This window comes from Physella acuta, unplaced genomic scaffold (genome assembly GCF_028476545.2).
Source record: "Physella acuta isolate Inbredline_101_S28 unplaced genomic scaffold, ASM2847654v3 ptg000412l, whole genome shotgun sequence".
Taxonomy (NCBI): domain Eukaryota; kingdom Metazoa; phylum Mollusca; class Gastropoda; family Physidae; genus Physella; species Physella acuta.
The window spans coordinates 546,950-564,799 of record NW_026731931.1 but is presented as its reverse complement, the minus strand read 5'-3'; the positions used below and the strand labels follow the sequence as shown (position 1 = coordinate 564,799).

At 33.5% G+C, this 17,850-nt stretch overlaps 1 protein-coding gene across 3 annotated transcripts in view; it reads right to left on the bottom strand.

Annotated features, from left to right (window-relative positions):
• Positions 1 to 10,822, bottom strand: part of LOC131942583 (fibulin-1) — a 28,627-nt gene extending 17,805 nt beyond the window's left edge. For all 3 annotated transcript variants that reach the window (XM_059302476.1, XM_059302478.1, XM_059302479.1), the window contains exons 1-4: positions 10,696 to 10,822; positions 7,881 to 7,976; positions 7,260 to 7,364; positions 804 to 932 (exon numbers count right to left, since the gene is read on the bottom strand). In XM_059302476.1, coding sequence (XP_059158459.1) covers positions 804 to 932; positions 7,260 to 7,364; positions 7,881 to 7,947 — 301 coding nt within the window. In that variant the 5' untranslated portion in view covers positions 7,948 to 7,976; positions 10,696 to 10,822. The remainder of the gene's footprint in view (positions 1 to 803; positions 933 to 7,259; positions 7,365 to 7,880; positions 7,977 to 10,695) is intronic.
• Positions 10,823 to 17,850: the final 7,028 nt, after the last annotated feature.

The window sequence follows — 17,850 nt, the reverse complement described above, 5'->3', positions numbered from 1 at the left end:
GTTTCAAATGACGTCACTTTTAGTTCTTAAAAAAATTCTTTAATTTTGTGAAAATAAAGTATTTGTTCTAGTTTTTTATAAATAAAAAGTGTTTCTAGTAAAATCATACCAGCAAGTTAATTGTCGTCTACGAGTAGCGGTGTCTAAAACATTTAAAAAAAGCTTTTACCAAAACCAAAAAGTACTTGTATAATAACAACATTTTACTTTGCTTTGAAGTGTTATAGATAAAATATATTACGTTCTATTAAGCTCATTTTTTAAAAAAATCTGATTAATTCTTAAACATTTTACAATTTTGAACCTCTTTAGAAAAAAAAAATTATTAAAGCTATTGTAAACTAATAATTTTTTTTTTGAATCAATCAAGTGCAATGTGATTTCCCACTGTTCGTTTTCTATATGGGAAAAAATTATATTAAAACGATGTGTTTAGCACCCTAGACACTTATTTGTTTCAAGTGACGTTACTTTTAGTTCCTGTAAAAATTCTAACATTTTGTGAAAGAAAAATTTGTTCTGAATCTTTAAAACAAAATTCTTTACAAACGAATATATCATAAAGAAATGAACGTCTTTGACTAAATGTGTGTATACGATTTTCTCAAAAAGATTATATTTTACATAAATACGTATTTTAAAGGGTTAAACATAGTGAAGGTGCTACAATTTTAAAAAATACTGCTAAAAATTTAAAATAATCTTTACATTTTAAAATATCTATAATCAAGGTAATATAAAATTGTAATGTAGATGTTTATTATAAAAGTTTATTAATCTTGTTTATACAATAAATCCATTACCTTGACATATGTTAGGATTTATTCTGTTTGCTTTGTATCCTGAATTGCAGGAACACTCGTAGCTTCCAATTGTGTTGGTACATGTATGCTCACATATTGTTTGATTAGAATCTTTGCACTCATCTTTGTCTGAAATAGTTATGTTTCTCGAAATGTTAAAATAAACGCTTGATCCAAAAAAAATCAAAAGTTCTTTTGCAATTACAACGTTATGTTTTGTTTTGACATGTCAGAGATTAAATATTTTAAATGTTTATAAATTAAGATAAATTTTCAAAAATTACGATTGCATATCAGTGTTAAACAGGTAGTTTGTATGTTTACATTTAAAAGAGAGAAAAAATAAAACACATTAAGATCGATTATGATGGATTCATATATAGCAGATAACAACCTAAGTGTGAGTTAGGGGGTAGGATGTACAAAAAGTTTAAATATAGAAAAAACAGCAAAACGTCCTATTCCCGGGAATTTTACATGGCAAAGTGAGAAGTAATAATCTTCTTTTTGTCGCTCGTTAAAATTTGATGATCAGCTAAAATTACCTAACTATTGACAATACTAGACTACCCAGTTATTCTTGAGTAACACTGTTTTAAGGGTCATCCATAGAATACGTCATGTTTACTTGATATTTTTTAACTTTTCCCTCCCCTCAGTACTATCACTTATTATCACAAAAAACCAGACTCACATTCAAAGAGACGTCACACCTCAGACATGTTTTTGTCTTTTAAACACAGATTTCGGATGAGCATTGGTCTAACCACACTATCCCTTCATATGTTGACGTCACAGGTTGATTTTACACCTGCCTAACTCTAATTCACCTGCCCAGTTTCCCGCCAAATCGCAGGCATCATGATTTTTTCATTTAAAAACACATATTTCGGCTTAGCATGGGTCTGAACACAGAAACAGGAGAACTCTACTTCACCTACCCTGTACCCCCTTTCAAGTGCCAATAGGTAACTTTAGCATTCACATGTAAAAACAATTGAAATTTTTTTTTGACAATTTGTGTCTTGAACAATTACCTCCCGCATTGTAACTATTACAATATCATCTTAGCTATAGGGGAAGTTCTGATTATAAGCAAAATAAGTGGTATAGTTACTTAGAGAGCCCGTGTAAGATAGTTAAGTTACTCGAATGGGCACTAGTATTATTTCAAATTAAATTTAAATACCAAATTAGCCAATTCCATAGCTAAAAAAACAAAAATAAAATAAAATAATTAAAGTCTGAAATTGTTTAGTATAAAAACTCATTATTGGCATAGATTTTAGACCTAAATAGAGCGAGAGATCGAGATCTACATCTAGATTTAGAATCTACGACTGGCTTAAGTCTAGTTTTTCAGTAGCTCTAGATCTAGAATCTAGATACATAAATCCCTTGTATTCTTGAACTAGATGATCATTGAAGCTAAAAAGCAAGAATGTATATCAAATATTTAAGGACTAAATTAGTTTAATAAAAAAATTCAATAGTTTTTCGTGTTTTTATACTGACGTGTTTTTATGCTAATTGTTTTTATTTTAAAATAATTAAATTTGGTTTGACCTAAACTCTAGATACATAACTTTTTCTTCCTGCAACAGTTTATCTGTAGATCTAGAACAAATTATTGTATACTCAAATTTGAAGAACTGTTGAAAATTGATAATAGTGTTTGGGCCTAAAAAAAAACGTTACATCTATAGCCGATAGAAAATTTAGATTTGTAATGCGTTAAACTTTTGATTGGGCAACATGGAAGCCGCCACGATTGTGGTAAAAAATAAATGAATCATTTGACGTCGCTATAACAAAAGTCATTATTCTGAACTTTTATAATTAAAGTGGTGTTTCTACCAATAAATATATTAATAAACTATTTAACGTCTTTATATGAATTTTTAATTAACAGTTTGGTAAAAATGAACAATATTCTATACCTAATTACGTAATTTACCTCTCTACACATAGTGCAGATTCTCTCTTGTAACCAAACAGACAAACAAATAAAAAATAGATACATAAATAAACAAATATACAAACTTGTAAACAAACTTCCGTTTTATTAGTATATACTTTGTACCTGTGCAACAACTGAAATCTGGAAGATTTTATGTGTTTTATATAATTTATTTGCGACTATTGAAAACTTACAAAACCCAAATAATTGTCAACGCTATTAACATTGATCGTACATGAAACTTGACAAAGTGGCATACTAATATATTAAAGATTGAAGGTAGGATCACACGGAAAACAAGCCTTTACTTAAAAAAAAAAAGAAAATATAAAACAATGGCGTATTGGCAGCCGATAATATGATACAAAAAATATTACACGCGTCCAATACAGTGGCGGAACTACAGTGCCGCCAGACCCCGCAAGTCGGGTTGGGGGGCAGGCCATTTAGGGAGCCACAGCTGACCATTATTAATATTTTTTTTTTAAATTTGGATGTAATATTCGGGCATTTTTGCTTTGACTTTTGGTTTGTAAAAAAATACTGTAGCTGCGGTACGATTATTTTTTAATTTTACAGTCACTATACCACGCAATTCTACAAACATTTAAATCCATTACACAAACTGTATTGTAAAATATGGGCACAACTTCAAATTTTAATTGCTTTTGTGACTAGTTGCTCGCCTTTGATAGCCACACAGACTCGTAGCTGTTCGAACGAAGTAGTATATCAGGTCACATTTGATTAGTATTTTTGGCGGAGCAGGAGCAGGCACAGGTACAATATATAGTAAAATACACCAGGTGGTGGAGGGTGAGGCGCAGGCGCAGGTACATAGACATAACGTAAAATACTCTTCGCCCAGCCTGGGTGAGGGAGTGCTGGGGGAGGGTGAGGGTTAGACGTTTTATATAGTAAAATACTCCAATGGGGTGGTGTTGTGATGATGGTGGCCTTTTAGTAAGATTTTATTTATTTTGCTCTCGTTCACGCTTGGTGATTTTACTCCAAAGTTTTTTTTTATTCTAAGTTTTTCGGTCAGAGCTATCCATCTGTCAGCCAAATATCGTAAAGTTCAAGGTAGACCGATAAACAAAACGCAACAACGTGTAATATAATTGGACTTATTGAGCATACGTCGTATCAATTTTAACGTTAGCAACTGCCTCGGAGAGTTTAACAAACTGCACTTAGGGGCTAAAAACAACCACAATGTCAATTACATACACACTAAATTAGTACACTAAAGGAAACTAGAAGGAAGAGGAATATATATCTTAGTCTTACGGCAGATTACCTTGCCATGTTTGCTTTAGTATTAGAGTTTTCATCATCGACTTATTAGGACTAAGACAGATTAATAACAGTGATACTTCTTTTTTTTTTACTTGAACTTCTTTAATTTTAGAAGGCTTACTTATACATAATACAATACGTCTAATTACGATTTTATTTTTACAACTCAATTTATTTTGGTTTTTCTATATCTAGCATTGTCATCTTAATTTTTGACCAGCTTAGTAAAATTTGCTTTAGATTATAAACTACAAGATTAAAAAAACGTTATAGTAGTTCGTGTCAAATGAGACAGTGTTTAAAATGTCTACATTTAAATACACAAAGAAAACTTATTTATTGTACACTATTGTCAGAAAATACTGTAGATAAGGTTTTTTTTTATTAAAAATCTAAAATAGTACTACCCTATTTTTAAAATTAAACAACAAATTAAAAACAAACAACTAAACAAACAAATTAAAGCAAACAAATTAAATTAAAAAATAAAATGTTAAATTTTTAAAAATTAAAATAAATAATTTAAATTTAAAAATTAAAAATTAAAAATTTAAACTTAAAAATTTAATAAAATTTAAAATAAATAAACATTTAAAATTAAAAAACTTAAAAAAAAATAATTTAAACATTAAATTTTGGAATTTAAAGAAATTAAATTTTAAAAATTTAAAATTTAATTAAAAAAAAATTAAAATTAAAAAGTAAAAATAAAAATATAAAAATTATGATGTCAGTCTTTTTAAAATTAAACAAACTAATTAAAAACAAACTTATTAAAATTAAACTAATTAAAAACAACAAACAAAGAAAAAACTAATTAAAAACCAAAGAAAAAAATTAAATCGATAGACTTGTAATGAGATTCAAGCAACAGATGGCCTGGCGTATTTTACTATATAACATGTCTCCACCACCACCATCACCACCGCCTGCGCCTGCCCCGCCAAAAATACTAATTAAATGTGACCTGATATACTACTGACCGATCCTTCAATGTGTTCTCTGGCGGATGAGACAAAGGGTGGGGACCAAATAAAGGGCTCAAAAATTGTCGTCAAATGAATTTATATATTTTAAAATAGCTATTTATTATAGTATTTTTTTATCCATCGACATGGCCGAGTTCTATTTCACCAACAACTAAACACACCCTGTCGCCCACGAAATCTAGTACACAAATCAGCTGGCCCCATACAGTTTTTTAATTGAGAAGCGCGGACAATCTAAATCTAGCCCATCACACCAAACTGATGCCGATTTTTTTATGAGACCTTCATTAAAACGTCGTCAATCGTGTATTTTATTGTAATGGTTTAATGATTTTTTTTCATGAAAGCCTAATGCAATCGAACGCCTAATTTATAAAGGAAAAGTAAACAACTCAAGGAGTTAAAAAGCTGCAAAAAAACAACAACAATTGCTTGATTAATGTCTTTAGCTTAAAATTTGAAAGAATTTTATTGATATGAGGGCTTGAAATAATTAAAATATTAAATTATTAAATAATTAAATAATTAAATAATTAAATAAGTAAACAAAGACCTTTATTAGTGACACTTTCTTTTTTCTAGAGTTATATATGCAAGAGCCTTTTTTCTGTAAGTCGAATCGGCGGCAGGTAATACGATCTATATAACGCACCATATTTAAGCTAGACATATTATATAGCAAAGTAGAAATTTTCGAAGGCCCTTTGATTAGAACTTGGAATAGTTGCATACAAGCTGTTATTCTTGAAGCACCGAGACATTTTACTTACATTCTCTCTCTCCTCTTAAACGTCTTCCCTCAAAGTAATATTTATAAGGTAAACTCTCTATAATCATTGTAGAAAAAAACCGTGAACTAAATAATTGATTTGGTTATATTTTAAAATAACTTAAGTTTAGCAATATTTTCTGGCATAGTGTTAATAAAAACTCAAACTGAATACATGAAGTCCGTATAACTTTATGATATAAACAATCTTTGTTTTCTATTTGCTGATGACATTCATATTGTTTAATTGTAATCTTTGCTTTCATCAATGTCTGAAACTGTGATGTTTCTCAAAGTTTAAAACTTAGTTTTTAAATCTAAAAGACTTACTCGGTTATAATTTTTTTCTCACGTAGCATGTAGGAGATAAGCAGTTCTTTTATTAAAAGGCTGTTACTTTATTGCCTATTAAAGAAACTATCATCGACAAAAACAAACAAAAATAATTATCATTAAAAAAGTTTTAAAAAACCCACGTTTTCTGATTGAACTAAAAAGTATAAAATAAATGCTATACATCACAATAATGCAAGCGATCAGTCTACTATAAGCGATGAAAAACGTGGGGCGCCGAAGTAAAAGTTATATTACTATTGATTAGATAATACTATTGACTTTTATTAGGGAGCTTGTAGAGAGTCAACAGTATTAGAAACTGTAAGAAAATCACAGCGCCCCACGTTTTTTCATCGCTTATAGTAGAGTGATCGCTTGCATTATTGTGATGTATAGCATTTATTTTCTACTTTTTAGTTCAATCAGAAAACGTGGGTTTTTTAAAACTTTTTTAATGATAATTATTTTCTACTTTTTAGTCTTTGTCTGTTTGTTTGCATTAAAATCTTGCTATCGATTTTATCTTTTCGCATTCACTTTTTTTTGGGTAAACGAAGACAACTCGTAAAAAACACGTGCCTTGAACCCGTGTCGAGTGGGTTAGCAATCGTGTGCCCAACCACTCGACCATATCGTCTCCCCCATACTGGCCACCAGTTGTTACGTTCTGGTTGTTTGTACAAAAACACCGCGTGACAACTACTCAGTAAGCATAAAGAGGGAGAGTACCGAACCTTGTTTTCATCAAATTACCATTACTGGGTTATGTCCCTTTTCCCCCACGTTTTTTGTACAATTATATAGCGGTCTAAAATGATCAATAAAATGTTTCCATGGATCAATTTAGTAATAATAACAATTGAATACTCTATTGTCGTTGGAAACAAAGCTTCCCTGAAAATTTCAGCGCACTAGCTAACTGGGAAGTGCCCGAAATTTTGATCGGAAGATTTGATTGGAAAGACGCGAAAGCAAGTTAAAGAAAACGTGGGAAAAACTCCACGAGAAAGCCTTTAACACAGCCATATCAAAGTCTATTGACAGCCTTGAAGTCAAAGATTATGTACACTATACTATAGAATAGAACTAAAAAACAACATTACCTTGACACTTGTTTGGGTTTTTGCTGCTGACAACATATCCAGGTTTACAAGAGCAAACACGACGTCCATTGCTATAAGTTGTTATTTGCTCACAGCGACAGCTGGCTAAAGAACACAATAGTGACGTCAATGTTGTATTGGGTAAAATATTTGTTGTCTACGACTGTTAATCTAAAGTCATTTGTTTAGTGCACTTTGCCTCAAGTGCTTTTACACTAAGTCATTTTATTTAGAAACACGGATGGTCGGATAAATGTAAAATGGTAGTGTCAGTGTGGCTCATATATTACAGGCAAGGTAGAAAAGGATATGTATGGATGAATTGCATAACCTTAATTTTGTTATTCTTATCGTTGTTTTGCTTCATATCAAATATGCGCATTTCCTTTTTATTAAATTTGTTTATTTGAAACATAATTGCTTTGTTCTATTACATTTAGTATCAACCATGAATTGAAATGACACAACTGACAAAATAACATTAACACAAAGCCCAATAAATGTTTCTAAATTCTCTGAATAGAAATCGATTGTCTTAAATATATCTTTTTACAACTGGTTGTATTATTTTTTGTTTATCTAATAATATGAAAATTAAAATACTGTAAACAGAAAACATACCCTGAGAATATAGTGGGCACAAGAGCAGTAACTCTGCAAGGATTATTATGAAATATTGGACCTTCATTTTGGCACAAAATTATTGGCGATTTTATTCTGTCAACAAAAAAAAATATGAATTTTTTTAACAAAAGTTAAAAGTTAATTAAAAGCATAAACACGTCTTAATAACAAGCTTTATATGTAATAATGCAATAAAAAGGAGAAAAAAAAGTTGATTTTCTTTATAAAACAACTAAAAACAAGTGCACTAAAAATATTTACAGTAACAAGCTTTGAAATGCACTGGAAAAAAAGAAAAGAAATCTAAATTGCTTTCTTTCATAAAAGCTATGGTCGCCAATATAAATGAAAGCTTTGAAATTTTAAATACAATATAAATGCATGACCATATCAATGGTCTTGTAGCAAACTAGAAACAATTCATTTTTCTGTTCAACAGCCAGTACGATTCTGCGTATTGCATGAATATATTGTAGAAATCCGGATAATGATTATTGGTATATAATCATTTGAACATACCGGCTTTCATTTCTAGCGCTAAAAATCTAATATCTAATATTATGTAGTACCCCGTAGCGTAAAATACCTTTGATTTTGTATCACTTTTATGAAAAAACAAACTTACAAATTATGCCTGTAACAATTAAGTAACCTAACACAGTAGCTTCACGAAGCGGGGGCCTCACAATTTAGGCGTGACACCATTACGAAAACTCGTAAAATTTACTGTCAAGATTGTTTTATCCAATTAAAATAATACAATATTGAGTAGACGGGGTAACACTCCACTGGAAATGCAAAATTATCAGACGGTGTGGGAGTGACACTCACTAAACACACCGGATGATATCGAACCTTGTGACGCCACTAACAAAATACACATGTTTAAATGCTGCTCATGATTTATTTTGGTTTGCTGTTTTCTTTCTTATAAGTTTGCAAAGTGATTAATATGTTCCTTGAAGTCCATTATACTTAGGATGGCCAAGTTACTGACCCAAAGGGCAAATCTACAACTTGTTTCCTAGCATTAAAATAATGGAGAGACTTGGGGCGACGCGGCAGGAGGACACCCCTTATTTTCTTTAGCCATTGATTATAGTAGCCCTCCGTATTCCTAGGGCATGGCATCTTTAAAACAAGTGTATGTGCCGTAGTGCTCACGGGGTGGGGGGAGCCCGGGACGCCGGCTGATGCATCTGTGCAGTTTGATTAATAAATTAAGCAGTAACCCTGACCCTTTGTGCAGGACACCCAATTCACTCACCCCAGGTGCTAAGAAAACCACTGGGAAACACTTGGTGGCAAACCGAACCGCATTACTGTCAAGGGGCCGCTCTCCGAACGAATTTTTAAAAAAAATATTTATTGGCAGAAAGCGTTGCAAGCGTCAGAGTTTCTGTCTGGCTTCTCTTCGAGAGGGAGGCACTGCTTCTCATTTGTGTGGTTGTGGTAGGAAATTTCACGGTCAGTAGAGATTTGTCTGAATTATTCTGAACGACTTCCCAATGTTTCTTGGCGATTATATCATTTTTGTATTAATGCATAAAGGACAAGGAGACAGACAAACGAAAATCTTTAGGTAGCGGCATATTAATTAGAGATAAATTAGATCAACAAACAAATTGTAATGAAGGCTAAAAATAGAAAAAAAAAGTTTTCTACTTAGCTTGTTGTGAAAACACTGTCCTCGGCTGTTATTTTTTTTAAAACAATGGCTTAATTGTAATCATGGATGGATGGGATTTTGGTGAGGACAGAGAATTGAGAGGGGCCTTGTGGCGGTGGGGTAGAGAGTTTTTAGCGATGCGTATACATTTGCGGGTGCCTGATGCCAAGCTCACAAAAGCGTCAATGTTCAAGTTTATTTATAGGTTAATTCTCTCAACGGCGAGCCCCAAATTGCAGCAATGCCTATAGTGTTATTAATACCGATAGGCCTTGTACAAGCCCCCCCCCCCCTCTTCCCACCAAGTAAGAAAGGTTTGGTGGCCTTTTTGGTTTTTTTGTATTACTTCTACGGTACAAAAGAAATTGGCTTTCCGTTTTCTTTGCAAAATTATTTTTAAAATTCAAATATTAAAAAATTAAAGAGGGAAAAGGGCCCCTGTTTGCCTTGGGCCACTATGCCTTGCTTACGCTAGCTTTACTTTAGCTACGCCACTGGTTGGTTTTCGTGTTAAGAAATAATTCTTTATTTGGTATGGTAGGTTACAAAATGTTTGGCCTAAATATTAAACGACAAACTTAGACTACTTTGAATATAAATTAAAATGTAAAACGGTAGCCTATCTAATATTGAGATGACTATTCGGTTTAAAAAATATAGCAAGCCTGCTGCAATGGATTAAAATGCACAAGCGATTAGTATTACATGTTTCGATTTTAGATCAAACGTGAAATTATTGAATCACATGATCTGAAATTATATTTACAGATGCTACTATACAGTAGATGGAGAAGGTTACTTAAACTAAGTTAAAATGCAAAAAAAAATTAAGTAATCAGCCAAAAATACGTTAAAGAAAACTAAATTAAAAAAAAAACAATGTTATTACAAATTGAAGTAATCGTAATAAAATATTCTTCATTAAAAAAATAAAACGGTGAACAATGAAACTAGGCAGAGGCCATTATCTGATATTAGTGTCTGCATAAAAAAATGTACGAACGTTAAAATTCAAAAAGCCTGGCACGGAGAATGCTGTAGAATCTTAAACATACATAATTACTAAAACTATGGATGGATGTAGTTAATAAAAAGTATAAAATTACACACAGAACCAACACATTTAAACAAATACAGACTCACATGAGACAATAGGTTGAACTGTTCAAAACATTCAAGCAGATCTTGGAGCTCCGCGTGTGGCATTTTTTATAAGGTCGGTGATAAATCTGTAGCCAATCAGAAGACAAAAATGCAACAAGAAAAACATAGGCGACGCCACAGTTTTTAGCAACTTAAAATATATTTTCTAAGATGCATATAATTTTTTTCCAAAATAGTGAACAGCAATACATTAATCGAGTTTTTGCTAACGAAAAAACAAACACTTTAATGAATAACTAAAAAAAAAAGACTCCATTGCATAAATGAAAAACAAAGACTCCATGCACTAACTAAAGAATAGACACTCCACCCAATAACTAAAAAAGCGCTAGTGATCTCATCTAAACATACAAGAACATTTTTAGAAAACACTAATGGGGAAGACAATTTCAGTGCAGTCGGGATATTCACATTTCAAGAAATGGTGCGCAGCAAATAATCTATGTATAATAATTCGGAACATAAGAATATTATTATAAAGAAAGACAGAGAAATAAAGGTAAAAATAAATTCATGTACATGTTATTGAGAAATAAAAAATTGGGTAAAGTAATACAGAAAATTAGATGTTCTTAATATATGTTAAATATCTTATATCTAAGTTAAATACTACGTAAATTATAGGCTTTTGATAAATCGAAAGTAGAGTAAGTCCAACTTCCGGTTACCAAAAATCGCTTAAAAGCTGCTACAGAACTACAAATTTGATATGATACGTATATAATAAATTTCGTCAACCAAAGTTTTTACGTTATTCAAGCTATCGTATTCACAGGCAGAGAGATACAAAGACAAACAAAAAAAACACACAGACATAAGGCAAAATGGCAAAATTAAGTTTTTTCGACTCAGGGAACTGAATTATTTTTAAAAATTTGTTTGGAAGATTGCAATACGTCATCTATACTCCGTATATGTGATAGTAAAAATATAAACTACGTTGAAAAACTAAAAAAAATAAAACGCCTATGTTAGCTGGGACAGTTAATGACACGGATTATCGACAGGTGTCCGCCTCTCTCTTTCTGTCTAGTGACGTCTTATCCTTTCTGATTGATCTCCTAACGGAAAGGTTTTCTTTGTTAATTCAACTGCCGCTGCAAGAAAAATATATTTAGTGCAATGGTTCCCAAAGTGGGCATAACGCCCCACCAGGGTCGATAAGACGGTCGTGGAGTCGATTGAATCATTTGATGCAGTAAACGGTCGTTTGTAAAAATATTCGTTCGATGAAAAAAAAATGTATAAGTGTATAAAATAGGTGGTAAGTTTTCAGCTCTCAGCAAAGTCTGAAAGAATAATCCGCATTTTTCACATATTGTCAAATATGACATGCAAAAATAATTAACATACCATAAGAAATTAATAATAATTAGTAATTCGCGACTAGGGTTCAGGGTGGCTGATAATAAGAGCAACACTAACCTATATTGTTCAGGCTTGCTGTTAATAAGAGCCACAATCTGGACAAAAACGACCGGGCTTGCGGGTCGGCTTATATATATAAAATTTTGTGGAAATAAGTGGAACAGGGCTCAATGTATGGTCTTCACGTGAAAATTAAATAAAATACAACTTCCGTTCAGGCAGAATTCGATAGGGAAAATGTAATAAATATATGTGAATTTTCGTCCACATAGCTTTAAAGGTACTTAAGGTAATGGATTTTCAGAAATCGGAAGTAGAGTCTTTACCACGTCAGGTTACCGGAAATTTCTTCAAAAGTTAATGAAAATGTTAAATAATACCTAAATATAAAATTTCGTCGTACTCAAATTATCGACATAAAAACAGCCATATCGACAGGCTTGCAAAACTAAAATTTTCCGACCTAGGATTTTTCAAAATCTCTATTTCGATTATTTGTCCATTACTTTACTACCTCTATACTTTGTAAAATAGATAGTTAAAGTTATAGTCAGTGAGCCTATACATTTTTTTCCTTTTTTTGAGAATACTTGCGGAAGGGGGGGGGGGAGGTTGTTGAGGTTGTTTTGTTATTACTACTACATATGTTACAAAATGTGCCCACAGTATTGACTAGCCTCTGTCTGCATTCTGTATTTTATTATACATTAACGAGTTAGCATTGTTCTAAAGTCATGGCTGTTTATGATGTTTAAAGTGGTAGTAACAGATAAGTGAGCGGTGTGTCGTGTCGAACGTGCAGCGGTGCATGCAATGCAACTCAACTTGATTGCAATGCAATGCAATGCAGTACTGTGCAGTGTAATGCAATGCAATGCAGTGCAATGCAATGCAATGTAATGCAATGCAATACAGTGCAATGAAATACAATGCAATGCAATGCAATGCAATGCAATACACTGCAATGCAATACACTGCAATGCAATACACTGCAATGCAATACACTGCAATGCAACGCAATGCATTAAATCCAATTAAATTCAATTAAATCCTATTCAATCCAATCGAATGCAATCTAATGCAATCTAAATTAATCTAATCTAATACAATTAAATCCAAAACAAACTAATCCAATCAAATCCAATCAAATCCAATCAAATCCAATCAAATCCAATCCAATCCAATCCAATCCAATCCCATCCCATACCATCCAATCCAATCCCATCCCAACCCATGTCATGTCATGTCATGTCATGTCATGTCATGTCATGTCATGTCATGTCATGTCATGTCATGTCATGTCATGTCATGTCATGTCATGTCATGTCATGTCATATCATATCATGTCATGTCATGTCATGTCATGTCATGTCATGTCATGTCATGTCATGTCATGTCATGTCATGTCATGTCATGTCATGTCATGTCATGTCAAGTCATGTCATGTCATGTCATGTCATGTCATGTCATGTCGTGTCGTGTCGTGTCGTGTCGTGTCGTGGCGTGGCGTGGCGTGGCGTGTCGTGTCAAATCATGTCGTGTCAAATCATGTCGTGTCGTGTCGTGTCATGTCATGTCATGTCATGTCTTGTCTTGTCATGTCATGTCATGTCATGTCATGTCATGTCATGTCATGTCATGTCATGTCATGTCATGTCATGTCATCGTATGTCAAGGAAATAGCACTTTACAATATGTACGATTATACAAACAAGTCAAAAATGTTTTAATACAAAAATACGTGTCATCCACTTACATTGTTATAATAATATACAAACAAGCTTATGAACGATCTCTACCGCTCTTTTTTTTATATTGAGATAAAAGACATGTCACCATGACATTGCTATGATTTACAATACTTTGTGTAAAGCAGATTGGGGCTTGAATGCCTTTCAGCAACAATCTAGAACAATCTAGATAATCCAGACGTACGTGTTTGACGTACACGTACACGTACACGTACACATACACGTACACGTACACGTACACGTACACGTACACGTACACGTACACGTACACGTACACGTACACGTACACGTACACGTACACGTACACGTACACGTACACGTACACGTACACGTACACGTACACGTACACGTACACGTACACGTACACGTACACGTACACGTACACGTACACGTACACGTACACGTACACTTACACTTACACGTACACGTACACGTACACGCACACGCACACGCACACGCACACGCACACGCACACGCACACGCACACGTACACAATCATGTACATATCAGTCTGCCTCTCGCTGTCTGTGCTGTATAACATAGCAGAATATCAATACCATCTGTCTCTTGGTTTTTTACCTAATGGTGAATAAGACTCCAATTATTGATTAGCTAAACAGACGGAACAAGAAAAAGATTTCTCTTAAAATATTTTAAACTTGTTCAACAATGATGCTGTACCACAAATGGATAAACACAGTTTTTAAGTTCATACAATTTTTTTTTTACAAAAGGGGGAAACGGTGTTGCAAGTGTGTTGATACGTATGTAACCAAAACACAAATGTTAAAAAGCATGTCAGTTGAGGTGATATATTTTGTATGTTGCTGTGTGCGAGTGTGTGTGTTATGATTGTGTTTTCTACTTGAATGCAGGTGTTTACCTCTGTTTAGTTAAGTTGTTTACCTCCATGTTCTGCGGTGTGGTTACGTTGAAACAGAAAATACCACCCTTTACATTGCAATAAAAGTTTACGACATTTTTATGTTAAAAATAATTAAACAGTTATTTAGCTAAAATAAAAATGTTTTTGAAAATTGAAAAATTGTGACATTCTTTACAATTTATTGCGAATAAATGCTTCTTTTGAAAAATATTGTTTTATATCTTTTAAATAGATTATGCCATTTAAATAACATATTATTTTGATATAAATCTAGCCATCATGCATTCAGGTATCTATTCGTTAATACATCACATGAAATGCAACATGTTACAATTATTTTATTGATAAATTATCTTAAATTTTATAAAGAATAGAACAAATTAACCCAAGTCTATTTTAAAATAGAATAAAAATAACCGAATTAATTATGGCTGAATGGGGCGCACCGGGTTATACAACCGCCGAGTAGCTGGCTGCAGTTTACCACTGAATTAAGAAGTAACGCTTACCTGTTGCGCAAGACAACCAATAAACAGACCACATGTGCAAAGATAGCTGTTGGGAAACTCTGGGTGGCAAACTGCGCCGCTTTACTGCCGGAGTGCCACCCTCAGTAATAAAAATTTCACGGCAGAAACCTTCCCAAATGTCGGAGTTTCTTTCATGCACCCTTTCAGGAAAAATGTCTTGCAAAAACACTTCCTTTGGAATATTCTCAACGACAACGACTTCCCAAAATTTCTTGTCGATTGGATAAAAATCAAAAACGTAGTGTTGGTAGTGCCATATTAATTAATGATTAATCGGATCAACAAATGAAATGTCATTAATGATTAAGGTAAAGAAAAACATTGACACATGTTGGACTCAGCCGGTTGTGTGAACACTGTCCATTGTTTTGTTTTTTTAAAATATCTCATTGGTTATGATGGATATTTAGTAAGATGTAATTTCGCGGAGGGCAGACAGTTGGGAGAGAGTTGCAAGTCTGTGGGTTAGGGTATGGAATTTCCCAGTGAGTTGCAGTTTGTAGCAATGCATGTAGATTTACGGGTGCTGGATGCCAATGTTACAAAATAGTCGAAGTTCAAGTTTATTTATAGTCTAACTCTCTAAATGGCTTGTACGAAAATGCGACAACGCCTGTAGTTATATCACGGATGGGCCCTGTTCGACCCCCACCCCCACTGAATCCCACTAAAGTAAGAAAAGACTTTGGGCCTTTTTGGAACTTTTAATTATTTCTACATTAGAAAAGAAACTGAATTTTCCTTTTCCTTCAATTAGAATTGCATCGCATGGCGTTGCATGGCTTTGCATGGCATTGCATGGCATTGCACAGCATTGCATGGCATTGCATGGAATTGCATAAAATTGCATGGCATTGCATGGCATTGCACGGCATTGCACGGCATTGCATGGCATTGCATGGAATTGCATAAAATTGCATGGCATTGCATGGCATTGCATGGCATTGCATGGCATTGCATGGCATTGCATGGCATTGCATGGCATTGCATGGCATTGCATAGCAAAGCATGGCATTGCACGGCATTGCACGGCATAGCACGGCATAGCACGGCAATGCACGGCACGGCGCGGCAGGGCACGGCACGGCACGACATGACATGACATGACATGACATAACATGACATGACATGACATGACATGACATGACATGGGATGGGATGGGAGGGAATGGGATGGGATAGGATGGGATTGGATGGGATTGGATGGGATTGGATGGGATTGGATGGGATTGGATGGGATAGGATTGGATTGGATTGGATTGGATTAGATTAGATTAGATTGCATTAAATTGCATTAGATTGGATTTAATTGGATATAATTGAATTTAATTGGATTTAATGCATTGCGTTGCATTGCGTTGCATTGCATTGCATTGCATTGCAGTGTATTGCATTGCATTGCATTGCATTGCATTGCGTTGCATTGCGTTGCATTGCATTGCTTTGCATTGCATTGCATTGCATTGCATTGCATTGCATTGCATTGCGTTGCGTTGCATTGGATTGCATTACATTGCATTGCATTGCATTGCATTGCATTGCATTGCATTGCATTGCATTGCATTGCATTGCATTGCATTGCATTGCATTGCATTGCATTGCATTGCATTGCATTGCATTGCAATCAAGTTGAGTTGCATTGCATGCACCGCAGCACGTTCGACACGACACACCGCTCACTTATCTGTTACTACCACTTTAAACATCATAAACAGCCATGACATTAGAACAATGCTAACTCGTTAATGTATAATAAAATACAGAATGCAGACAGAGGCTAGTCAATACTGTGGGCACATTTTGTAACATATGTAGTAGTAATAACAAAACAACCTCAACAACCTCCCCCCCCCCCCTTCCGCAAGTATTCTCAAAAAGAGGAAAAAAGTATAGGCTTACTGACTATAATTTTAACTATCTATTTAACAAAGTATAGAGGTAGTAAAGTAATGGACGAATAATCGAAATAGAGATTTTGAAAAATCCTAGGTCTGAAAATTTTAGTTTTGCAAGTCTTTCGATATGGCTGTTTTCTGTCGATAATTTGAGTACGACGAAATTTTATATTTAGGTATTATTTAATATTTGTATCAACTTTTGAAGACATTTCCGGTAACCTGACGTGGTAAAGACTCTACTTCCGATTTCTGAAAATCCATTACCTTAAGTACCTTTTAAGTTATGTGGACGAAAATTCACATATATTTTTTACATTTCCTATCGAATTCTGCCTGAACGGAAGTTGTATTTTATTTAATTTTCACTTGAAGACCATACAATGAGCCCTGTTCCACTTCTTTCCACAAAATTTTATATATAAGCCGACCCGCAAGCCGGGTCGATTTGGTCCAGATTGTGGCTTTTATTAACAGCAAGCCTGAACAATATAGGTTAGAGTGTTGCTCTTATCATCAGCCACCCTGAATCCTAGTCGCGAATTACTAATTATTATTAATTTCTTATGGTATGTTAATTATTTTTGCGTGTCATATTTGACAATATGTGAAAAATGCGGATTATTCTTTCAGACTTTGCTGAGAGCTGAAAACTTACCACCTATTTTATACACTTATACATTTTTTTTTATCGATCGAATATG